Source organism: Antechinus flavipes, chromosome 2, assembly GCF_016432865.1.
Source record: "Antechinus flavipes isolate AdamAnt ecotype Samford, QLD, Australia chromosome 2, AdamAnt_v2, whole genome shotgun sequence".
Taxonomy (NCBI): Eukaryota; Metazoa; Chordata; class Mammalia; order Dasyuromorphia; family Dasyuridae; genus Antechinus; species Antechinus flavipes.
In genome coordinates, this window is record NC_067399.1 from 397,539,579 (window position 1) to 397,566,966 (window position 27,388).

Here is a 27,388-nt window from a genome sequence, read left to right on the forward strand (position 1 = left end):
CGTCCACAGGTTTTGTAAGCCTGGTGTTCTTCAGCCTCCAGTCTGCAGTCATCTGTAACATCTGGGAAAATCCTTCCCACTCTGCTTCTTCCAGGACTTTCACCCATTCTCCTGTAAACTGCAAACTTAAAAGGTGTTGTCTGGATCAGCAATCCTTGTTTCCTAAGGGCTAAAAAGGGATGAGGACACTGCCAGTATATAATTCCTTAAAAACTTATCCTTTGTTTCAAAAGAGGGTTTTTCTCTTTCTCCTCCCAAATAAAATAAACCAATTTCATATGAGCAAAGTCCAGGTCACTTCTGGGAACCTTTCTAATATTTTAACAAAGCAATAAGCAAACATTTGCTCCAAGGCAATTTAGTCTCTAACATCAATTTATTAATCAGTTTCTTTAAAATCGGATTCATTCTTTCCATTTTCCCAGATGAGGGAATCCCTGGGTGTATGTAATTACCACTCAATTTGCAATCCTTCTTCATTATTTCTTTTAAAACCTTAAAAATAAAATATGTTCCTTTTATCAGCATCCATAATCTCTACCAATCCATACTTAGGTACAATTTTGTTCCAATGTTATTCCATTAATACCCTTAAAGCAGCAGAGCTCAGGGGAAAGCTTCCACCCATCCCCCCTATATCTCAGTTCCCCCACGGGTGTCATTTTATTAAAATCTAACCTGAATATCTTGGAGTCAGGCTCCTTTCCTATGGAGGGACACCTCCTCAATACCTTCCTATTTTGTCATTAGGCCTATTACAGACCTTTCAAATACAATTTGTTCTGCAATTACATACATCTCCATACACCAAATTTCTTTGCTTTTACTTCTTTGTTAAAGGGAGAAAGCAAGACAAATATTAAGATTAATATTCTAAATAGCTTTGGATGAAATTTCACAAAATTTATGCTACATTTCCAGCTGGGTTGACAAAATGTTAAAGCATAAGCTCATACAATTTTTACAAAGCACCCAATATACAATTTACTAAGCAACATAGTAGTTTAAATATATTTCATCTAATTAAGAGATACAAACATGAAACTTCTTTAGGTAAGTTGCCAGAAAACCAAAATTTTTAACTTAAAATAAAATCAAATAAAGATCTAAATTTCTTGTAATAATACTTTAATATCAATGCAGACATTTCTAAACTTTTATACCAGAATAAACAAGTTCACAATTTTAGCATACATGAGTTAATAGTAATTATCCCTTACAATTTCAGAATCAGAATTCCAATGTGAATACACACAACCCCAAAACTTAATGTAGCAGAAAACTGCCCTTTCAAATCCAGTCACAGAGCTTTAAGAAACTGATAGACTCTACCCTGGGGAAAGAGGGTTGGAGAAATTTGGACCCAGGTGTCCAGCTACAAGTCTTTGGCCCAATGACTGTCTCACTCTCTATGCCAAAAGTTCTGGAGAGGAGGCCCATGTCAAAGATGTAGGGGCATCAGCATAAACCCCAGAAGAATTCAGCCAGGGACATCTCCCTAGCCATGATAGATTCCACAAACCTGAAAAGCTTGGAAAAACCTAGAGAGAGCAGGGTTTTTTTTTTTTTTTAATTCTTCAACAATTTCTCTCAGAAGGTTTTAATCATGTAAATTAGGCCTACTTAAAAATTCATTAGACCAACTCAATTTAGCTGATAGTGACAAGCAACTTAAAACTTATTCTCAAAAAACCACAGTCTGCTAAAATGTTTTTTTTTTTTAAACAGTTCTATAACTTTAAATATTTCTGCAGACTCAAACTGGCCAGTTCTGATTCCACAAAAATGTCATTTTTCATTTCATTCATTTTTTTAAGGTGGTAGCACACTGCTTTTCCTTTTTCCCAAAAGTTCTTAAACTCTCTAATCCCTTTCAATTTAAGCACTTCTCATTCATACATTCTTAAACTTTCTCACTAACCTTAAAGATAAAATCATTTAAAAAGATCTTATCTTTCCACCTGAGCCAGATCTTTTCCAAACTAGCAACAAAGGCTGACTCCTTAACTCTCACTCAGCTTGCTAACTTTTAATACAGAATACAGAATACAAAGCAGACATACCCACAGAAATCACACAGACATCTATTTTATATACAGATTTAAGTCAGACATACTCAATTAGCCCTGGGAGTGTCCTCCCCATATAAAGCAACAATATTTAATCATTTTACTTTTTGCCCTTCTCTCTTCCCAAGGGACTATCTTTTCCCGAGAGGGTGGCTTTTGGCTAAGCCCTCCCATTTTCAATGTTTGATAATGAGACTTTTCAGGATCAAGTGCGCTTAGATCCCAGTCTCCCACCCCCAAAGAAGCTAAGGATTAGCTATGGATCTAATAATATTAATAGCTCTTTTGTCTAGCATTACACTTTCTCATTTGATCCTTGCAACAGACCTATGGGGTAAGGAGTGCAATTATTATTATCTCATTTTTACAAATAAGGAGCCTGGGGACTTGAGAGATTAAAAAAAATTATCCATTATCTGACAGCTACTAAATGTCTAAAATGAAATCCACACCCACTTCTCAGGCTGACTGCAGAGTCAGTTGTTGTTATTTGTCCTTCATTCTCAAAGAAGACCATAACAGCAGGGAAGTGATGCCATAATAAGCAAGTGAGTTACAAAGTCATCAGCCTCACTTTCTCCTCCAGAGCCCTCTGGATCCAGTGGCAAGATACAAATGGGAGACCTTGGTCTTTTTAAGCTAAGGTCTTTTCCAGCTTTTTCAGTTTGACTAAAGCAATGTCCATTTAGTGATTAAGGCTAGATTAGAAATGAAGTCAAAAAATGGCCTCTTCCCAATCAAAAAAAAAAAAAAAATCAGTCTCAAAACGGAAGACCCTCAGGGTTTCTGGACAAAGTAAAAACAATTACTGTACAAAAATACAGTTACTATGAACCTATCTGGATCCAAACAATGACCAAGTGGGGCTTAGGGTGGAACCTATTGTTGGCTAGTCAGTGAATACAGAGCTAAAACTACACACTGCTTCTCCTAAAATGTACTGAGGTGAATATATCATGATGAAAAACATCAGTGGCTACATCATTAAATAAAAGAAGTTTATAAACATCAGGTTTTTATTTTGATCACCTAGCATTTGGTAGAGGAGCATATGAGTACAATTTCTTTATCTCTTGTAGCCACCATTTTTCCTTTTAGCAATTGTAAATCTACCGCTTGACTACTTAAATAAAGTCTACAAAGGACTGGGAATGCTTAAATGAGTCCATATTATCATTTCCACTTCACACTGATTTTATTACCATATAGAAAGCCCTAGCCCTAAGAAATGGAGACTTTTACATTGGCTAAGTTAATCAGGACCAAAATGGGATTGAAAAAAAGCAACATTAATACGATAGATGTAGGAAACTGAGGCAGGGAGGATATTAAATAATTTACCCACAATCATACTGTGAATAGTGAGTAGCTGAGTCAGTTCTCAATTCTAGGCCTCCTAACTCTCTAATAAAACAATTTTCTTTCCACAATTCTTCATTACCTTTTACCTTGGGGAATAGAAAGTTTCATACATGACCTTGTCACAACAGCTAGATAAACCCTCTGAAACTAACATCACCTTAAACCTGACCTCTTGTTCTAACCATGTTTCTTCTGAATAGCAGTAGCTGGTTGAAAAACATTCTTTTTGTCAGAAAAGTCCTTTTAATCTCATAGATTTTACCCCCACTATCTTTTCTCTCATTCATCATTTCAAGAAAATTACCAACTACCTTCTGGAGTTTTAGTTGCTGACAATGTAGAAATCAGGAAGGACAAACCATTATGTGAAGCTGGCAGTGACTCAAAACACCTTTTAAAAAAATTTTTCCCTTTTTTTTAATAATGTAACCTGTTTTCATTTGAGTTCTATCCACATTCTCTCTCTCTCTCTCTCTCTCTCTCTCTCTCTCTCTCTCTCTCTCTTTTTCTCTCCCCTTTCCCCCCCCTTCTCTACTTTCAAACCTCAACTTTTCATTATCTTCACTTCTTTCAAATCACATCAAATATTTCTTGAATTTGCATTCTATTCAGTGATGGGGCAGAGAGTTCATGAGGGCAATGACTGTCACTGCTCTGAAGGAGTCTATCTCCCTAGACAAAGTTATCTATAGATATCTAAATAAATATCTATTTATATAGCTATATGTATGAAACTATATATCTATATACCAGACTTGGTTTCATTCTGTCCCTTTTTATCCCCTGTCTTTCACATATCCCCAATACCAGGCTGTTAGGTCAGAATGAGAGCCCAGTTTCAAGCCTTTGACTGGCCATTCCCCACCACTGTAATGCTCTGTGCCTTCACCTTGGTTTCATTGGCCAGTTTTAATGGTTTCCTTCAAATCTCAACTCAGATCCCACCTTTTCTGCAGGAGGCCTTTCCTGATGCCCTACCTTCATCTACCCATATTTATCTTGCATATATCTTATTATTCACATGTTCTCTCCTCCAGTACAATGTAAGTTTTTTGAGGGAAGGGACTATTTCTGCCTTTCTTTACATGTATGGTTCTTATCAGAGTGCCTGACTTAAAAACTATTTGTTGATTGCAGAAACAAAGGAGTGTTTTAAATCTTCATCTCTTCTCCATCCCTCTTTCTATCAAAACTGTTCTATTCATTTGTATTGAACTTCCTTCCAATGAAATATTTCATTCCACTGAGCAGAGATTTCTGCTAGGAACTGTGAATCAGGTAAATAAAAGGACTCTGTCTATGACCCCTGTTCTCAAGGAGCTTATATTGCCATTCAATAAGAGTAGGTTTCATTATCTGTGTATTTAATAAGTTGACCTGGGTGGATCAAAAGGAATGTAGGGCTCACTAAACTATGTAAGAATGAGTCATATACTGACTGAAAAATCACACATTTTTCTAATTTCTTTTTTTAATTATTATTATTAATACATCCATCCATTAAAATCATATAGGAACTATCTTTAATCTGCTTTAGGCTTCCAGTGTTGTGGGCCACTTGTTTTAACATCTCTGTTACAGGGATTCTGAAAACAAAGAACTCAATTACAATTGAGGGAGTAGTAAATTGGCATATCATGTTAGAAAAAGGTTTGAGAACCAAAAGGCTTGGTATCTTATCTCATTTCTACCTCTTCCTGGCTGTATGACCCTGGTTCAGTAATTTTATTTCTTTGGAATTCAGTTTCTTCATCTTTACATAAGGCAACACTCAATAATATTAAGAGCCAAATCCAGATCTTTTCTTTCTTTAATATTTTCTGAGGACTATTATGAATGAAGGGTGATAACCAAAAACTTCTGAATTTTTTGTCAGTTACATATTCTTTTGAAATTCTTGTTCTTGTTTCTTATTCATTACGTCAACACATTTCAAGGTTGTTCTTCAGTAAATATTGAAGGACAGCATAAATTTCCAGTCTTTCCACCTGAACTTTCCCCTTTTTTTTAAACTTCAATTCAACTAATGAACATGGAAATTTTAGAAAAAGCATTTATTTGCTTTCAACAAAAAAAAAGAAAGAAAGAAAGAAAGAAAGAAAGAAAGAAAGAAAGAAAGAAAGAAAGAAAGAAAGAAAGAAAAAGAAAACCCTTAAGAAAACAAAACTAATTATAATCACTCCCTTGAGATAATGATTTTTTGGGAAACTAATTACCACAGTTAAACACTAATGGAGAAATTTCTATTAATGTCTTCATGTCCAATTTTGAGAAAATTCAATGAGTAATTTGGGTATATGGGACAAACTGTCAAACATTATTAAGTTACCTTGTATCAATATTACATCAAAATAGATATTTGTTACTTCCTTTCCAAGCAACATTAGATAGTAATAAAGTTGTAACTTTTTGTTTTTTCAATTCTTGTATGAACAGTAAAATTTTATTAGGCAATTTATGTAAATAATTTAAACAGGCAACAACATAGTAGAAAGTTCTCTTGAAATTGAAACAAAAAATGAAAAAGAAATAGAATTAGAAAGTTTGCAGAAATATACTTAATAACTTTTTTTAAAAGAGAAAGTTTTCTGCTTTTTTATATCACCTATCCCCACTTTCCCTAGCAGCAATAAGATTGTGCTCATGATGTCATCACACTAACTCTATCTAGGTCTTCTGAATGACACAAACAATTCTTCCCTCTGAATGAGAAGAATAATAGACCTCCATTCTCTTTCCTATGAGGCTCTTGGAAGAATTCTGACATGGGCAGCCACTGGAAAGTTATTTCACCATACCTCAGAGGAAACTTTTATAGGGACCCCAAAACCTTGAAATGATGTATTTCAATGTTTGAACTTTAGCTATGGGAGAGAATAAGGAATAGAACTCCCAGGTTGGAAAAACTTCCTCTCCACAAAGAGGAATCAGCACTTTCTCTACAACTTATAATTGTCCATGCAAATTAGTATCTTTTCTGGAAATTAGACTTTGGGAATTGTGAAGAGTGTTGAGAGGTTGAGTATATGGACTTGGTTTTCTATAAAGAGCCTATTATTGTAGGATTGGTTAATTAATTAACTGAGTTCTAATTTATTATTTTATGAGGATGGATGATTATTTGTAAACTTAATATAAAGCACTCTATATCCTTCCTCATTTGGATATTGGGTTCCTTTATTTTTCCCAACCTAGAAGTGCAGCAGTTACTCTCAGGCCATACTCTTCTACTGATTGGCACAGAAGCTTTGGCATCCTGGGGACCCTCTGCTCCTAAGGTCATATAAATTTAGGCCTTCTTGGCTTCAAGTGTAGTGCTTTATTTACCATGCCATGCTGCCTTGGCAGTGGAAAGTAGGCAAAACTGAAAAGAAAAAAAAAAAACAGCTTTCTCTGTATTATGTCATCAGGTTTGTTTTGTTTTCCTTTTAAATGAGGGTTGAAAAAAAATCAATGTCTGATCTCATGTTTGCCTCTAAATACTAAGCAAACCCATTTTTTTAGCTGTTTTTTCTGTGGCATAATTTTATTCTTCCTATTCTTTATACACATGAGGCTAGTCCTAGTGGAGAATAAAACAAATTACTTCTAGCATAAAAAGAACATAGCTGCATCATATTCTCCATGTTTTTGTTGTTTGTGGTCCTATCCCCTAAGACATCTACCTACTGTGCTCAAGTTACATACAGAAAAAGGCTAAGCAGAAATGGGATGATGTCATCTGCTGAACAACTATTAACAAATTCATTAGTCTGACTCACATTTAGATTTTATTGTCAACTCAGAATTTTCTTCCCATTCAATTGAGATCACTTTTTTTCCTGTTAAAGTCATTTTTGTCTCTCAGTGAAAATTTCTGTGTTGAAGCTTCATTAGGCAAATCAATGAACAAATTCTATGTTCACAATACATCTTTTTTAATGACAAATTAATAATTCTTGAGAATGTCTAATACCTCTAATATTTGCTACCAGGAACGCTAAGACATAGAGTCTTGGATTGACTGAGCTCTGAATTCTGAATTTTAGACTAAAGGTCTGATATATCAACATGGTGAGCCCCCAGGAGTAGAGACCCAGTAGGCTGCCAAAGCTTCTATGCCAGTCAGCAGAAAAGGAGAATGGCTGCTGTACTTCCACCCTGGGTAAATTAAGGAGATCCAATCTTCAAAGGGAAAAGATAGAGAATACACAATACCTTATCATAAGCTAACAAATAATTATCCATTATAATAAAATAACAAATTATATCCCAGTTAATTTGCTAATCCTTAAAAAAATTCTTTATAGATAACTAATTTTCCATATTATCTTTTTTAAATGGTAATTTTAATCATTGTTGATGGCTCTTGTGCTCACTTCTATCTTCTCCTTTCAGATTTGTGTTTTAGGAACTATGTGGATGGGGTTTGGGTTTGGAGACAAGAAAATCTGAGTTTGATTCTGCTTCAAACACTTAGGAGCTATAATAATGGACACATTATTTAACTACTCTCTGCTTTCATTTCCTCATCTAAAAATGATAATAATAGGACCTAATTCCCAAGCTTGTTTTGAGTATCAAAGGAGTTATTTATTAAGCAATTTATAAACCTTAAAATACTGAAGTTAGACATTATTGTCTAACTTCAGTATTTTAAGGTTTATAAGATATATAAAATTTATAAGGCTCATCTTAAGGGAAAAGTTCCTAACACTCAGAACTATCCAAAAGTAGAAGCAGCTGTCTTGGGAGATAGTGAGTTCCCTATAATTAGATATCTACAAAAAGAGTCAGTAACTCAACTTGCATTTATAGGAGGCTTTGTACCAGGTACTATGTAAGTACAGAGATGTCAAGACTGTTGTTGAATGTTCTCTTAACTATAAGCTGGACTGTATACTCCTCCAAAATCCACAAAACACTAAAATTATATGATCCAGATTTTAGTATCTGGAAATGAAAAGTGCAAAAATCATGTTCTTTTAGCTAATTCATAAACTGTGTTTGATCCACTGCCCTGCTTAGTTGGGCATTCTCCCTTCAAAAAAAATTGTGTGAATAACCCTTTTTATTATTTAAAAAAACATTTTCTTCTATTAGTTTTTTTTTAAGTTTTTGTGTTGTTTCCTTTTGTTTTTGGTAAGTCTTCTTTTCTATAAGTGGACCACAGACCTGGCAAATTTTCTCTCTCTAATTGCTCTATCCAAAAAGAGCTATGTTACACTGGGAAACAAAATGGTAGGTAATAATGAGGGTATTAGGTTGATGCATTTCCATTCTGCACCTGTTCTCAAGCTACCAAATAATGAATGAGGATAAATTACACCTCTGAAAAGAAAAAAAGAAAAAAAAACAGCCTTCTCTGTATTATGCCATCAGGTTTGTTTTGTTTTCCTTTTTAAATGAAGTTTGAAACATTCATTTTCATTCAAGGCTACCTACATGTTTAGGCCCAGGAGTCAGTGCAAATTAATTAAATCATTCTGTTGTTTAAATCATTTTAGTAAGATGGGAAATTTGGTGGATGCAAGGGGTTTTGATTATTTCAAATAAAATCTCATCTGCCATTTTGGAGTCTGCCATGATACAGTAAAAAGACAAGTGAATGTGGGTTTAAATCTTGGCTCTTTACAGCCTACATGTGTGATCTTGAAGAAGGTAATTAGCCTTTCTCGGCCTTGGTTTCTTCACCTGTGAAATGAAGGGATTAGATTAGATGACACATAACATCCTTTAGAGTTCTAAATCTATGATCCTATTTATTTTGCAAGAAAGTTTAAAAAAAAGGTATTTTTTTTTACCAAATAAATTAGCTAGATTAAGATTGGGGAGGTGGGGGGAATAACAGGGAGGGAAGGGCTCTATGGGTTTATAGAATGTTAGAGATAGAAGGACCCTCTATTAGGATTAAGAATCCAGGAAGAAGGAACACAATAGTGCAGTGAAAATACAATTAGGAGGGTGCTAGCAAATATTTGACAACTCAGAAAAAAATTATGTGCAACAGCTTTTAAAGTTTAATCTGCATTATTAACATTTTCTCCATCACTTTCTTAAGTCTAGACAACCTACAAAACAATAAATGAAGCCCTGATTTGTGGAGTTTGCTGATTTCTGGGATATAAATTCTCACTCTTAAAATGTAACAATTAGCTCTCAGGAGCTGGCCTGAGCTTATTCCAATATACCCGTTGAAAATATACAACATTCTTGCAGCTGTTTACAATTATGAATTACTGCCATTTTTATAATAGCTTTTTATTTTTCCAAACAGATAAAAAGATAGTTTTCAATGTGCACCTTTACAGAATCTCGTGTTCCAAATCTCTCTCCCTCCTTCCCCCCCTCCCCTGTCCCCTAAACAACAAGCAATCAATCTACTCTAAGTTATGCATATGCAATTCTTCTAAATATATTTCTATATTTGTCATGCTGCACAAGAAAAAAGATCAAAGGGGGAAAAAAAGACAAGAGAAAGAAGAAAAAAAATCAGGCAAACAAAACACTACTACCACCATTACAAAAGAAAAAAAATGAAAATACTATGCTTTCATCCACATTTAATCTCCATAGTTCTCACTCCGGATATGGATGATTCTTTCCATCACAAGTCCATTGGATTTGCCTTGAATCACCACATTGTTGAAAACAACTAAGTCTATCTCAGTTGATCATCACATAATCTCATTGTACCATCCTGTTTTCCAATTTTCCCAAAAGTTTTTGTCAAATCATGATTTCTTATGCCAGAAACGAGAGCCTTTGGGTTTATCAAACACTAGATTACTATAGTCATTTACTGTTGTGTCTTATGAACCTAACCTATACCACTGATCCACTATCTATTTTTTAGCCAGTACTAAATGGTTTTGATGATTGCTGCTTTATAATATAGTTTTAGGTCTGGTATAGCTAGCCCACCTTTGTTTGTATTTTATTTTCATTTATTCATGAAATTCTTGACCCAGGTGAATTTTGTTATTTTTTCTAGCTCTATAAAGCAATTTCTTGACAATTTTATTGGTATAGCACTGAATAAGTAGATTGTTAGGTAGAATTGTCATTTTTATCATATTAGCTTGGCTTCCCTGTGAGCACTTGATATTCTTCTAATGATCAGATCTAACTTTATTTATATGAAAAGTGTTTTGTAATTGTGTTCATATAGTTCCTGACTTTGTCTTGGCAGGTAGACTTCCAGGTATTTTATATTATTTACATTTATTTTAAATGTGATTTCTCCTATTTCTTATTGCTTAACTATTGATCACATATACAAATGCCAATGATTTATGGGGATTTGTTTTCTATCCTGCAACTTTGCTAAAGTTGCCATGTTTTATAAGAGTTCAAGACACACTTTTGAGTCTAGAAATCTTTGTTTGAAAGGGTAATATGAGATCCAGCACTTGGGCATGTGTAAGAGAACATTGGGGCATTCTGAGTAAGTGAATAATTGGGTGAAGTAGAAGACAGTGACCAATAAACAGGGATAGCGGTCAGGGCAGTGGAGAAGGAGAGGGAGGAAGAAGAAAAGGGAGAGGGAGAGGAAAAGAGAGAGGGAGAAGGAAAAAAGAAAGGAAAGAGAGGAGAGGAAGAAGGAGAGAGAGGAATAGAGAGAGGAAGAGGGAGAGGGAAAGGGAGAAGAAGGAGAAGAGGGAGAGAGAAAGAGAGAAGAAGAAGAAGAAGAAGAAGAAGAAGAAGAAGAAGAAGGAGGAGGAGGAGGAGGAGGAGGAGGAGGAGGAGGAGGAAGAGGAGGAAGAGGAGGAAGAGGAGGAGGAAGAGGAGGAAAGGGAGAGGGAGAGGGGAGGCATATGCACATTGAAGAGGCAATGTGTGATAGTGTTTGGGGCATTGAACTTGGAGTCTGAAAAACCTGTGTCTAGAACTATCAAGGAAGACCTATTGGAGAAGGTGGTAAAAACAGGGCTTGGTTGCCCTGTTGTCCTTAACAATCCACCTCCTTCCTTTGGGACACTGGCATCCAAATTTGAACTGTTTCATTGGTAGCTTCTACAATACAAAGATGAGCCTCAATGTCGCAGTACAGTTGCTGATGCCTTGGAATAGGTAGGTAAGAGATCATTTGGAGGAACACAGGAGCTTTAGAACCCTCGTCTCTCTTTCTCATCCGGTTCTATCCCCTATTGAACCCTCTCTCAATTGCAGAGGTCTTCTACACTACTCACTATGTCCCTGCCAAAGAGTTTAGTGGGTATGTGGCTGAATATATGCTGAGGTGGTTCCCTACTTAGATAAGTAGTTGAATTTTGGAATCAGGGGAATAGCCTGCCCATCCAAGATCCACCCTTGGGCTTCAGAGCTTCTTCCTCTCCTGGTTTCCAGAAGTCAATAACAGCAGCAGCAACAGTAGCAGCAACAGCAGCAGCAACAATAAAAGCAACAACAGCAAGGTGGTCTCTGTTGCCAGGTATGGAGTTAGAGATGGGGGAGGGTGGTGCCAAGGGTAGTAATAAAGTGTAGTGGGTGGGAAAGATTTCTCTTCCTTCCCTTCCTTCTTTCCTTCCTTCTTTCTCATCTCTTTCTCCAGTTCCTCTCTCTCCCTTTCTATTTCCTCCCTTCCCTTTCCCTTTCTTCCTGCCTGCCTGCTTAGGGGATTGGGTATAGGGTGCATTAATTAATTTTTCAAGGGGGCTTCTTCTCTTTTGTTCTCATGTTCTCCCAGTACTATTCCTTGAGCCTAGGCGAGACCTTTTAATGTTGGTCTAAATCACAAGGAGGGGGACAAAGGGCCAGCTGCTTGAAATGAATGGATAGAAGGAGGGGTGGATGGGTTGTTTTTGGCTTAGCTAGATAGTGGCTGGCAGGTCTAGGTTTTGCTTCTCCTTTGAGCTCTGCCTTTGCCCTCCTGAGAAACGGAGCTCCCAGACTGTCTGGATTTATGCTTTTCCCTTGGCAAAACATTCTCAGGTGCCATTAACTCACAGCAGCAGCCTCTCTTCTATATACAACCCAATTTCACCCCAATATGCCTGAAGAGAATGGATGTTTCAATTTAAATCTGGTTTTCAAATCCCATAATGACTAGTCATAGTGCCTGGTATGAGGAGACGGGGACAAGATGGAGAGAGAGAATTTGGGAGTAGGGAAATGATACAATCTATTTTTAAAATAAAGTTGACTTTTGTTATTTTTTAAAATAAAAAGGGAAAAAACACCAAAATTTGGCTTTAAATCTAGAAGCACCTAGAATAAAGCTCTGGCCTAGAGTAAGAAACACCTGAGTTTAAATTTTCCTAGCTATGTGACCTTGAATAGATCACTCAACTTCTGCCTTAGTTTCTTCAACTGTAAAATGAGAAGGATAATAGTGCCTACATCATGAAGCTACCATAAAGATCAACTGAGATGATTTTTGTAAAGCACAGTACCTGGCACATGTCAAGCACTTAATAAATGCTCATTTTCTTTCCTTTCTCCTTACCAGCTAAGTGTCCTTGGACATGTACCTTAACTTCTCAGGGTTTTAGTTTCCTCTCCTTAAAAAATGAGGAAATGGGACTCAATGTTCTATAAGGTTTGGGATTTATTTTTTTCCAGCTCCAAATCTACAATTGAATTCCTGTACAATATTGTCCTAGAGTGTAAGTATGAATGAGAGAAGAGTATATGAGGATAGATTCTTAGAATTGATTCTGTGTTCAGTCATAGAGTGTTGAGTTATAATTATATGGGAAGAAAGTCTTCAATCAAGACCAAAGTTTATATTCCCTACCTATAAGTAGCTGATCAGATTAGCACTAAACCCCATGGGGAAGTTTGGTGTTCAGTCATTTTTCAGCTGTCTGACTCTCCACGATACCATTTGGGATTTTCTTGACAAAGCTATTAGAGTGATTTGCCATTTCCTTCTTCAGCTCATTTGGCAGATGAGGAAACTGAGGCAGAGTTAAATGACTTGACCAGGATCACACAACAAGTAAATATCTGAGGTCAGATTTGAACTGAAGAAAATGAGTCTTCCTGACTCCAGGCCCTGGCAATCTATCCACTGCCCCACTGCCCCAAGTATGGACAGTGTTAAAAAGAATTAGCAGGTGTATATATGTGAATGGCACAGTTGGGGTCCCCAAGTAATCTTCATAAAGGAAAAGACAGTGCTCAGGGAAAAATCAATTGACCAGGAGTTTGGTTATGAACATAGTTAGTAGAAAGTGGCAAAGTGTTCCTGAGGATATGTAAGCAGGATCGTATTTTACAGTGACTTGTTCGGTGTCATTCAAGTCAGGGGCAGAACTTAGACTAGAAACTTGGGCTCCTGATTCTCAGGCTAATGAACAGTGTATGGTACTCTCTTGACTTTTGTGAAATCCAGGAGGTCAAAAAGAGTTTAATAATTAGGTCTTTTACATAGTGGGAAGTGATAAGGCATGTTGAAGTGAACACCAAGGGTGACAACATTTAGTTGATTTTAGCCTCTTATTAGAGAGCTTTGCCCTGATATTTGTAATAGACTCATAAGAGAAAATATCAAAGCTAGAAGTGACTTTAGAGATTATCTCGTAAAGTCCCCTTATTTCATACAAAAAAGAAATTGAGACACAGAGAGAAAGAAAATTATTTGCCCACAGACACCCTAGCTGGTTGAGCCAGGGCTACAGCTCAAGTCCAAGATGTTTCTTGCTTAGCCTAGAAGCAGGAATTTCATTCCGGAAGTTGATTCAAGCAACTCGTAAGGCTTCCTAACTTTCTGAAGCTTAGAACTTTTTTTTTTTTTTTAACATGATGGGCGAGTTTAAAAAAAAAAAATAACCACCCTAAAAATGGATTTAGTAACTTTTTACCCTTCACTGATCAGACTAGCAATTATATGCATGATTTATATGTTATTTCTACCACAGAGATTTCAAAGTAAAACTGGATTTGAAACTGTCTGGAAGGGAATATGGCAACATATCACTGGTTTCATTTTTATTCTCTCTGTGACATGGAGTGTAAATTTGTTTCATTTTCAAGTGGAGAGTTTATTTTTCATGGGTCTAGGCCAGTACATTCTGTTCTGGAGCAGTAATGGAACAAAATACTTTGTACCTAATCATCTCATTCTCTCTTTCTCTGCTTATAAAATAATTGGCTTGCCTTCAGATGACAGTTCTGTTGATGTTTATGATAAACAAATCAGATTCCATTTTGAACTTTATTCTTCAGGACTATTGATCAGAATTTGAAGAAGAGCACTGAGAATATCTTTTAAGTTATTTTTAAAAGATTTATTGATATTTACAGTGATTTATAAATATTAAAAACATTTTGATAGGCACAGCAGTGCCTGGTCCATAATAGATTAACCAAAGGGGAATGATTGATTGTTTGCATTGGCACACCTATACTTCCATAGTCAAGAAAACATTTTTTCTTTTTCTTATGTTTCTTAGTAATAGTTTTTTTTATTTTCAAAATACATGCAAAGATAGTTTTCAACATTTACCCTTTTCCAAAAATACATTCAAAATATTTTAAAAGAGGGAAAGGGACCCACATTTTTGTAGTGGCAAGAAACTGGAAACTGAGTGGATGCCCATCAATTGGAGAATGGCTGAATAAATTGTGGTATATGAATATGGAACATTATTGTTGTGTAAGAAATGACCAGCAGGATGATTTCAGAGAGGCCTGGAGAGATTTACAGGAACTGATGCTGAGTGGAATGAGCAGAACCAGGAGATCATTATACACTTCAACAACAATACTATATGAGGATCAATTCTGATGGACGTGGCTCTCTTCAATAGTGAAGTGATTCAGGCCAGTTCCAATGATCTTGTGATGAAGAGAGCCATCTGCACTCAGAGAGAGGACTGCTGAACTCTGGTTTTTAAGACATATCTGTTCTGTAAGCTTCTTAGAGGACGTGATTTCACTTGTAGTTCTTATGGGGGCGTGGGAGGAGGAACATGACCATATGTGAATTCAGGTCCTCTGAGTATAAATCCAGCATTCCCTATACTATACCATACTGCTTAGTTCTTTGATCATATCCTACTGCACTCAGTGGATAAAGTACTGACTTGGGAGTCAGGAGGATCTGGCATTTATAGTTATGTGGTTGGGAGCAAGTCATTTTACCTTTAGGATCTGCCTCAATTTTCTCAACTGTAAAATGGAGATAATAAATAAGAGCATCTCTTCCAGGGTTGTTGTGAGGATCAAATGAGGTGAAATGTGTAAAGTACTTAGCACAGTGCCTGGCACATACATAGTAGGTGCTGAATTCAATTATGAATGAGAGATCCTAAATGTGCCTCTTTATATCCCACAGATAACAGGGAAAGGCACACAAGGGTTTCAGGACAGATACATAGTCTTCTGCTTCACAGTTTTCATGTCCTGTATCAGATTGCTGGAGGACTTGGTTCCAGAGTAAGTGCAGAAAAGTCATGTAATTAGCCTATTAAGTTCAGCTAATGTCTTATAAAGCCATTCAAGTGAGTCCAGTAGATATATCAATTACATCTTGTTCCCTGCCTCAGAGAGCGTTCCCTTAGAGGGAATCAGCCACATCTGAAAGAACTGACTCTTTCATAGCCTGTAAGCAGCAAGATGTAATTGAGGGTTGGGTTTTTTTGTTTTTTTTTTTTTTTTTGCAGCCAGAGAGGTGTGTATCTTTCCACCTCCATGATCCCCAACAAAACTCAGAGATATAGAATAGTAGGATGTCAGAACTAGAAGAGAACTTAAAGATCTGCAGATTATCGCAGGTCCACTCCATTTTTTTTACTGAGGCTTATCTAAGTCATAAACTAGCAGTGGTCAAACTCAGACTCCCTCTGTCCCAATATCCATTGCTCTTTCCATCCCACCATTCTCTGTGTCTCTGTCAGCTAACCATGCTTATTATATAGGATTAACTCGATTCAGAACGTGTTGTGAATAGATGTGGAAGGAATGAGAATGGTTGGCAATTGACTGGATATGAGATGGCAAGAAAGAGAGAAGGACCAAAGATGGTTCTATAAAACTAGCTGACTAGAAAAATTATGATACCTTCAAATAAAAAGAATATTTGAAAAGAAGGGTTAATTTGGGGGAAGGGAAGATAATGGATTTCAGACACCTATGGGGCATTCAAATGGAGATGTCAAGCATCCTGCAGAAGTGGAGGTCAGAAGGTCTGGATATGTAGAATTTGAAGTCATTTGGCTAGAGATGATAACTGAAATCATGGTAGGGACAGAAAGGAGAGACAGACAGACAGACAGATAGATAGGAAGACTGGTAAAGACAGAGACAAGAGAGGGAAGGAAAGAGGAAAGTATAGGAAATTAAAATTAGAAAAAGGAATATCAGAGTTTAGGATCATGGAGTTATGGGCAATAATGGGATAAAATATATACCCTCTCTTTGTAATTGAGTTAGAAAGAAAGTACATGTCATATGAGCTGAAAAGGTTAATTAACTAGGAGTCCAAAGCCTTTGAGAAGATATTATTTATTTATTCAATTAAAGCTTTTAATTTTCAAAATATATGCATAGTTTTCAACATTCACCTTTGCAAAACCTTGTGTTCCACATTTTTTTCTCCCTCCCTTTCCCTACCTCCCCCCTTACATGGCAAGTAATCCAATATGTGTTAAATAGGTACAATTCTTCTATAAACATTTTCATAATTATCATACTACACAAGAAAAGTCAGATCAAAAAAGAAAAAAATGAGAAAGAAAACAAAATACAAGCAAACAACAACAAAAAAAGTGAAAATACTATGTTGTTCCCACAGTCCTCTCTCTGGGTACAGTTGGCTCTCTCCATAAGTCCATTAGAATTAACCTGAATCACTTCACTGTTGAAAAGAGTCACATCCTTCAGAATTGATTGTTGTATAATTTTGTTGTTGCTGTATACGGTGTTTTCTTAGTTCTATTCACTTCACTTAGGATCAGTTCATGTAAGTCTCTCTAGGCCTTTCTGAAATCATCCTACTGATTGTTTCTTATAGAACAATAATATTCCATAACATTCATATACCATAAACTTATCCAGCCATTCTCCAACTGATAAATATCCAGTTTCCAGTTCCTTGCCACTATAAAAAGAGGGGCTACAAATATTTTTGCACATGTGGCTCCTTTTTCCTTTTTTGTGATTTCTTTGGAATAGTGAGAAGATATTGTTAAACATATTGAAGACCCAAATAAGAGCTGGGGTGAGGATGGAGAAAACTGAGCCAGATGCCAAACTTCTTTAGAAAGGGGAAATATTACTAGATATATATCCCCAAGAAGATCAAAGATAAACAGAAAACTTTGTTGAATTTGGTTAAGTTGGTCTTCAAAAAGCAGACATTTGTATTCCTGAGACTAATGTCATATATTATATACATTCCTAAGAAACTGCAACTTCCTCTATATCCCCTAATATACATATACACTAAAATATTTCCAGCAGCCCTTTTGTAGTAGTAAAGAACAGGAAACAAAGTTCATGCTCATTTATTAGAGAATGGTCAAACAAATTATGGCATATGAATATTACTGCACTGAAAGTAAAGACAAATATGGAGAATGCTGCTAAACACGGGAAGACATACTGATATCGAGTGAAGTAAAGAAAATCAGGAAATCAATATATAATATTGCAAAAGCAATCGAAAGAGAATTAAAAAAATAATAATAATAATTTAAAGGAGAGAGAGGAATTTGGGAACTGATTAGTAGACAACTAGATCTGGCTACTGAGTTATGGCAGCAAAGACCGAAGAATCAGGAAACAGGAACAAGGAATTTGTTTAATCCTACTCTTAAGTAGTGTGTTAGGGAGCACAAGAGAAGATCCATAATAAAGGAGAAGTTGGTCAGGTGTCCTGGGGAGCCAGGTATCATTAGTGCAAGGAAAGTAGTAGTAATAAAAAGAAGAGTAATAGGAAAGGAAATTCCTTCAACAGAACTGAGTTCTGTAGGATATAATGGAAGGGAAAAGAAGATTGAAAAATTTTCATTGGAAAGTGTATAAGGATGAGGGGTGAGTTAGTAGTAGCAGCGGGGTAGCAAGTTTTTGCCCACAAAGCCTACAACTCTGCATCCCTCAATTTCAAAGATGAAAAGGAGGGAGTATGTAAACCATGTTACCCAACTATTATAGATTCAACTTAGTGGTAATGGAATGCTAACACAATTTTCCCACATGGCTGGATTGGGTCTGACTGATGAGAGTTATAAGATCCTTAAGAATGAAAAGCCTTTCTTTGTATCTCTACAGTACCTAGTACATAATAGGCACTTAATATGTGCTTTTCAACTGTCTGGGGTTATAACTGGGGTCTGTCGGGGGGAAATAATGGGGTTATTTCCCCAACTTTTGCAATCATCGTTATAGAAATGGATGGGACCATAATGGTCTAAGAACTATTTTCTCTTTTACTTCTTTTTATGGGTCACCAAAAGCCAAAAGAATTCATCTCTCTGACCAACCTTTTGGTGATGAACTTTGTTGAATTTGGCTAAGTTGGTCCTCAAAAAGCAGACATTTGTATTCCTGAGACTATTGTCATATATTATATGCATTCCTAATAAACTGCAACTTCCTCTATAGCCCCTCATATAGTTTCTCTCAGACTTTAAGGGTTCAACTAATTATTCTGAATGAATGAATAATTCATTATTCTCTTTTTGTTCAGTCTACTCTTTCCTCAGACAGCTTGCCAATTCAACAAGAGTCATGTTTCATTTTCCCCAAAAATCTTATTATTTAGACTTAAAAACAAACTTTCTTTTCTTTGCAAGTTGTTCAGTTTTTGATATCTGAATGAGTTTCAAAGTCTGGTGTTGAGAAATCAAAGGTCTCAACTTGTTCCAGCAGGAATTTCAATAATCAGAACTCTTTTTTTCATTTATTTTCTCCCAAGGTGCTTTAGTAGATAAATAAAAGTGCTACGCTTCTCTCAGGTTTTTTCCAACAGGGTTAGATTTTAATCTTTGATCATTTTAATGTAGCCTAAAAAAAAACAATTCCTCACTTTTATTACAAATCTTATCTGTTCATATTTGATATGAAGAAGGGATATTGTTACTGATATAGTTCATTTTTACTTATCAGGACCCTTTACCAATATGTCTTTAGTCTCAAAGCAAAGCAACTCTTTGAAATAGGTACTGACATACTTTTGCCTTAACACATATGCCAACACAAAACTTTTTCAATTTTATTCAATTTTCCAACCCCACTCCTATTTTACCAAGGGCATTTCTTTTACTAAGAAAGAAGGAACAGTTCACTTCCAAATCCATTCTCTTCTCTCCATTTGTATTTCCTTTACTCTACTTAAAGGCTTTATTATTTCTAAATTGTCTGGACTCTCACAATGGCTTCCTAACCAATCTCTTTGCTTCCAGGTTTTCCCTGCATGAATCCAGCCTTTCTAACCCTGTCAGACAATCATGTTACTTACTCACTAAAAGGCTTTCAGTGGCTCCCCACCTTCTACATCAATTACCTACCTAACCTAGCATAGAGGGCCTTCCACAACTTAGTTCCAACCTCATTCTCTAGCTAAATTGTTATTACTTGCTATTCTCCTGAATATATATCTTTTTCTCATCTAATTATTAAAGGAAGGACAAATGACTGGAATGGACCTCAGCAAGTCTTCTAGTCTAACCCTTTCCTTTTACAGCTGAGGAAACTGAAGCCTAGAGGAGTTAAGTTATTTACCCAAGATCTCACGGGTAGTAAGTCTTTAGGTTGTGAATTGAAAAACGATTGGTCTAGAACGCTAAGGGACCTCAAAGGCCATCGGAAACCATCCCCTCATTTTTATAAATGAAGACACTGAGATCCAGAGAGGTTAAACAGTTTGCTTGGGAGTGGGCTTTGAATCCACAGATATTCAAGACTCAAATAATAAGGAAGTTCTACTAATTTGTTTCACAGTTTTAAACCATATTATGATCTAGCTCAGTGTCCTGAAAGAGTTGATTTGCGTCTACAAAAATGAGGTTTGTAATCCAGCTAGCAATGCATCTGTTTGACATTCAAAATTCATGTACAATTCATGTACCGCCTTCCTTAAGTGTACAGAAAGGCAGTATGACATTTTATTAAATATCCAGTGAGAGGCAGTAATATCTCAGTTGTACATCATATAGCACTCTTCTTGACCTTCTAGGCCAGGAGGCCCTTCAATTCCTCACTGACACATATCAAGTAGAGTTTCCCAAAGGTTGCAAAGTAGCCAGCAGTAGTCACTAGGTCTTGAAATGCTTAGAATATTGTCCTGTTAAATCCCAGCCTTTGTCCCCATCCCCTACCCCTATCTCTCCACCCTACATACAACAACTACTGAGCCATTCAAGGAGGGCACTAATCAGATTTGGAATTTAAGCTAGGATACAATATGAAATAGTGCTGAAAATACTGAAAAAAGGAAATTTATGGTTCTGGTCCCTCCCACATCTAGACTCTCCTTCAGCAAATTGCTAATCACATTCATTGACACAAATATTCATTATTCTGTGGCTACATCATTTTTTGAACATAATAAAAATCAATCAATAATCAATTCACAAATCTTATTAGTCACTTGCTATATACCAAGAAATATGCTAATTATTGGAATGAACCTTTTTAAATGAAACAGTCCTTCTCAACATTCTATGGAATTCTGTTACACTCTATGAAATAATAACAATAATTTACATTTACATAATTCAAAATTAAATGGGAAATGTTAAGCAGATGTGAGACTCTTCTACCTCTCTGTCCCCAAACTTCCCCTTGCTTAGCTTTTCTTGTCTTTGAGGTACCTGGGCAATAAGTTTAAACCACCATTTTCTATACCATATGTCAATTCCTATAGATCATGGTAAGGATTAAAGAAAGGGTTACCAAAGAACCCATCTCAGGTTTACTGTACCAAAGTACAGCATGTGGGAGAGAACAAGCTTTTACATGTTACCAGCTGTGGATTTTCAAAAGCAGCTCATTTCAGCTATCCTAGACTTACTTTTGTTATGTTTTTTTTTTTTTTTCCCCACTGTGTTTATCACCCTGTACCACAGATTCTGGTCTTAACCACTGGCAGAAAAAGTCTCAGGCTGTGGCAACTTGAGACTGCTACAGCAGGGCAGTCCCCAAAGCAAAAGGCAACATACCTGCTCATCTCTAAGAGAATCAGCTACCCTAGCTCCAGCAGAAGCCATTGTGTACTCCAGTTCTTCCCATGATGTACTAGAGTCCTGAGTCTTAGAGGCTCAGCCTAATTGCAGAAGCAGCCAGCTCTCTGCTTTCAGCATGACAGCCAGGAAGTCTCTCAAGGGCAGCAGAAAGAAAAAATCACTCTAGACTTATATGCCCACATGCAGATCTCATCCCTGTCTTCTGTCTTTGACAGGATTATGTCTTGTTATTCAGTTTCTCTCTATGAGAACTTCCATGATTTTTTTGGCACTCCTTGAGAAGTGAAACAACTCTGCAGAAATATTTTCTACATTTATTTGGCTATCTAGTAAAGAACCATCCTAAATAAAATGTTAATTCTTTGGAGCCTTCTTTTTCCAGAATACATTTTATGTAAGGACCAGGATATCTGTTATAATCTGTGTATTCTGGAAAAAGAAAGTCCCAAATGCCTTGTTCTGTGATTGCTTAGGAAACACAAAGCAGCTTTCTCCCAGCAACATAAATACAATTTTAATGTACCTTGTTTCAAAATGGTTTGTGTAATAATGGCTTCTGTGCATTTGAGTTAAAGGGCTTCATGGATGGTGAGACTTGGAAAGTGAAAAGTCTAAGGGTGTAGAAGTAAGGGATGATGAAAAGAAGCAAATCTATTTGCTGATGGAGGGATATTTTTTTTAATCACAAGTTTCATGAGAACTTTAAAGTTAATGAAGTTTTTATTTTTTCCCTTTGGATGAATCATTTCCTTCATTAGATATGGATTAGATACATGTTCCCTTCTGTGGACTGAAATCTCACAGGAGTGCTTAGACTAAGACATTGGCTGAGAGAAATAGCCCCAAATCTCATTTTCTACCTTAAGTGGAATAGTATTTATTAAACAGACACTAGTACATGGCACTCTATTGGGGCACAGAAAAGCAAATTAAAGAAATATACTCTCTCCTTGGTCTCAAGCTGCTGAAATCCTAATAAAGTTGACTAAGTTTGAAGTTTGGGGTTTTTGTTTTGTTTTGGGCTTTTTTTGAGGATCAGTGAGTTGCATGGAAGGTATGGGGAGAGGGGAAGAGGACAAGAATTCATTCATTGTCAACACTTCTCCTTCAGAACACAATAATGCTCCCATGAACCTTTAGGTTCTTGAACTTACAATACATCATGGGAGATCTTGGTTTCCAATGTTTTGGGAGGTTTGTTTTTTTTAATGAAATTTTTTCTTTTCTGTTCTAGGGATATGAAGCCCGACAACATTTTACTTGATGAACATGGTGAGTAGTATCCTGGGCACACATAAGTGGACTAGAAAGAAATGCTTTTTTAAAAAAAAAAATTAATGTAAAGATTATAACATATAAGGGAATTTACACATATAAAAGTGACTTTTTTATCCAATAGACTTAGATCAGAGATCTTAATGTTAATTCAGTCCATTCCTCTAGATGAGGAAACTGAGACCCAAGGTGACTTGTCCAAAGTCCCACAGGTAATTTAGCAGAACTGGTAAGTCCCACAGGTAATTTAGCAGGTGTTCTGCTTCAAGCTATAATCCTCTTCCCAAAGCATTACACTTCCTCTTAATAGGATGCTTTGGAAAAGTTGCAGTGATGAATTTTTATCTTAAATACATTTTTTTTCCTGTTAGTAATTTAACAAGTCAAGAAATTATGATTAGACATCTTCATAACAGTTCTCTTGGACCTTTTATGATAATTTCTGATCTATCAATTTTTCAAACTTGGATGTTTTGTAGCCTAGAGCCCACCTGTGTGTGCATGCTCCTGCGGGCTATATATGCAGTAAAATATTCTGGCAATAATTACAAGGTCACTAAATGAAGGAGTTTGAAATCTCCAAATTTCCTTAATCATTTAGAACTTATAATGGGATTTAGTAATAGGGATGAAACTTCAAAGGGAGATAAATTGTTCTTTTATTTATTTATCTGAGTTTTAAACTGGATTTGCCAGATAACACCTGAGCCTAGGGAGCTGAGTATCAGTTTTTAATATGACCTCTAATTTCAAAGCACTGAATAATCATTTATTTATGTCCTCTTTTAAAAGGGTTGGGTATTTTTTTCCAATTTCCAAATTGATTTTCTCTCTCTCCTCTTTCACTTCCTTTTTCATCTCCCTCCACTCCCCTACTTCTAATGCTAATAAATTATGAAATATATGCTTCTGGGCAATGGGTAGAATTAGCATTCAGTGTTTTAACTGAAAAAAAACTTTTAGATTTCTTATTCACACTCTGGCAAAGACAAGAGGATTCCCTTAAATTCTGAGACAAATGAACTATAAGATCATAGATTTACATCTGGAAGAGACATCAGATTCATTAAGTCCAATTTCCTCATTTTATAGATAAGAAAATTTAAACCTGGAGAACTTAAATTGGCTTGCCCAGAGACACAACTAATAAATCTATGAGGAGGGGATTTGAACTCATTTCTTCCTGACTTCACGCCCAGCCCTATCTACCAAACTGTGCTGATTTTAACACTGTGCAGCCTCACAGCAAGATAGGAATACACCCACTAGTCATAATGAAAGTATGAATGAAAAATCATTTATTAATTGGTTACTATGTGCTAAGTATAAGGGATACATCCTCTGCTCTTGAAGAGCTTACTTTTGTTTGTTTGTATTTTTTTTATTTTTATTTTAGCCTTTCTGCAGTACTTTTTTTTAATAGCTTTTTATTTACAAGATATATGCATGGATAATTTTACAGCATTGACAATTGCCAAACCTCTTGTTCCAATTTTTTCCCTCCTTCCCCCCACCCCCTCCTCTAGATGGCAGGATGACCAGGAGATGTTAAATATATTAAAGTATAAATTAGATACACAATAAATATACATGACCAAACCGTTATTTTGCTGTACAAAAAGAATTGGATGAAGATCTTACTTTTAAAAAAGGGAGAAAATGGATGGAAAGTTCCCAGAGGTTCTTAGGATGTAGAGGGCAAGACAAGGGAATTATCTTTTTTAACTTCATTTCTACTGATTAAAAACCATCCCAAGCAGTTTGGTGGTGCAGTTAATCCAGTTTCAGACACTTACTAGCTGTGTATCTCTCAGTAAGTCATTTAATTTCTGTTTGCCTCAGTTTCCATTACTGTAAAGTGGGGATAATAATAGTCCCTACCTTGTAGGGCTGTTGTGAAGATCAAATGAGATAATACTCATAAAGCACAGCTCCTGGAACATAATAGATGCTTAATAAAAGCTCGTCTTTTTTCTTCCTATTTTTAATATTAAACCATTTTATGAGGCATCAAGAACTTTCTTTTCTAGGTCTTCAGTAGCTGTGACTGCTGAGGAGGTGGGGGTTGCAGTGTCCAAAGAGGCAATTGCCAAGTCTCATCTCCCCAAAAGTTGCTTGCCTGGATAGTGGCTGTGGGACAGATGGAAGCAGGGACACTGATAAAGGCAGAGAGGAGAGGATAGCATATGGCTCTTGGACAGGAACAGTCAGGGTAGATAGTGGCAGGGCTGGTGGGTCTCTTCTCCCCCCCACCCCAAGGAATAATTACATTCCTTATATTAGCATATCCCTTTATAGTTTTGGAAGTAACTTCACAAATAAAATAGATTATCTTACTGACTTCTTACAACAGCCCAATAATGTAGGCAGAAATCATTAGTCCTACCCTACACATATGGAAACTGAGACCCAGAAGTACTGACTGACTTGTCCAAGGTCACACAGTTTAAAAATGGCAGAATTGGGACTTGATCCATGGTTCCTAATTTCCAGTTCAATTGTTTTGCTGCTAAATTCTACTGCCTCCCCAAATAATGGGTCTTCATTTGTGAAAATATTAGCACCAATTTGTTTTTTACTCGGGATCATGCCAAATGTTGACTTTGGAGACTCATATCTTTCTTGATTTTTTTCCTTACTATAATTCTTACAGTTTTTTCCTATTATCTCTCAACTCTGTAGGCTTCTTGACTGTTCTTGTGATGGGCTAGTAAAAGAAGGCTGATGGGATAAGCTAAGCATCTTTTTACAAGTTCAGCTATTTCTTTTTTCCCAAACACCATCAGTAGCATATTAATGTCTATTCTGACAGAGCTGAATTATGCATGGTGGTCCTCCCACCTTGGGAAGGAACCTTCAATCTTCTGGTTTTTCTTACATTCTTTGATTGTATCCAAGCCAGTTTCACATCAGGAAAGACCCCATGAAGACTGTGTACTGCCTTGCCCATGAATTATTTGGTTAATTCTTACAGGTAATCAAGGTGTGATCCCAGTCTTCTATCTGCTATCTAGTTACACTGGGAAACCCATTCAGTTCTAATCAGTCCATGGTACTTCTGGAAAATATATTTTCTTTTAGTTTTTTGTTTGCTTACTTGTTATAAGCTCTCCCTTTTTAAATTTTTTGGGGCCATTCAATAGTATTTTATTTTTCCAAATACAGGTAAAATTAGTTTTCAACATTCACTTTTGTTAAACTTTATGTTCTAAAATTTTGTTTCTCCTACCCTTCCTTCCCGTCCCCAAGACAGCAAGAAATCTGATATAGGTTAAATATGTGCAGTCCTTTTAAATACATTTCCTTATTTGTCATATTGTACAAAAAAATCAGACCAAAAGGAAAAAAAAAACATGAAAAAGAAAACAAACAAACAAAAACATGAAAATACTGTACTTCCATCCACATTCAGTCTCCACAGTGCTCTCTCTGGATGTGATTGGCATTTTCCATCCCAAGATATTGGAGTTGCCTTGAATCACTTCATTGTTCAAAAGAGTCAAATCCATCACAGTTGATCATCATATAATCATGTTGTTACTGTGTACAATGTTCTTTTGGTTCTGCTCACTTCACTCAGCATCAGCTCATGTAAGTCTTTCCAGGATTTTCTGAAATCAGTCTGCTCATCATTTCTTACAGAACAATAATATTCCATTAAATTCATATACCATCACTTATTCAGCCATTCTCAAACTGAGGGGTATATACTCAGTTTCCAGCTCTTTGCCACTACAAAAAGGGCTGCTATAAATATTTTTGCACAAGTGGGCTCTTTTCTCTCTTTTATGATGTCTTTGGTAGTTTCATTGTTTTCTAAAATGGTTGGATCATTTCACAACTCCACCAACAATGTATTACTTTTCCTATATCCTCTCTACATTTATCATTATCTGAGAGGTATGAGTGTGAGATATCTTCACTTCAGAGATATCTTAATTTGCATTTCTCTAATTAATAATGATTTAGAGCTTTTTTTCATATGACTAAAAATGGCTTTCGTTTCTTCATCTGAAAGTTATCTGTTTATATTCTTTGACCATTTATCAGTTAGGAAATGACTTGTATTCTTATAAATTTGAGTCAGTTCTCCATATATTTTAGAAATGAGGCCTTTATCAGACATACTGGCTGTAAAAAAAATTTTTCCCAGCTCTCTGCTGGAAAATACATTTTCAATCTACCTAGTGCATAGGAAGGCCAAAGTCTATCTCTAGTGGATATTGTTCTTCATGAGACTGAGGCAAACAATTCTAGCATGTTCTACTGAGCAAGAAAAGTTTCAAACATGAGCCAAGCAATGGACTGAGAGAGGATCTAAATATAGACTTTATTTTCAGAGAGATAGCTCTTCCCTTTCCTTTTAGGAGGCTATGTTCTTGTACATTCTTTGCTTTGCTTTTATAGAAAAAAGGATAAATGACAGAATATATTCTCTTCAATGATATTTTTATTATGAAAGCATGTAACTGAAAAATATATATTAGTGTAAAATATATATAATACATTTTTGTATATAGAATGTGCATATGTATAGATAGATAGATGGATAGATAGATGGATGGACGG

The 27,388-nt window shown here is 36.0% G+C and overlaps 1 protein-coding gene across 1 annotated transcript in view; it reads left to right on the plus strand.

Moving 5' to 3' along the window:
* Nucleotides 1–27,388, plus strand: part of STK32A (serine/threonine kinase 32A) — a 140,462-nt gene that overhangs the window by 68,840 nt on the left and 44,234 nt on the right. Inside the window, exon 6 of the mRNA XM_051978675.1 lies at nucleotides 22,779–22,816. Coding sequence (XP_051834635.1) covers nucleotides 22,779–22,816 — 38 coding nt within the window. The remainder of the gene's footprint in view (nucleotides 1–22,778; nucleotides 22,817–27,388) is intronic.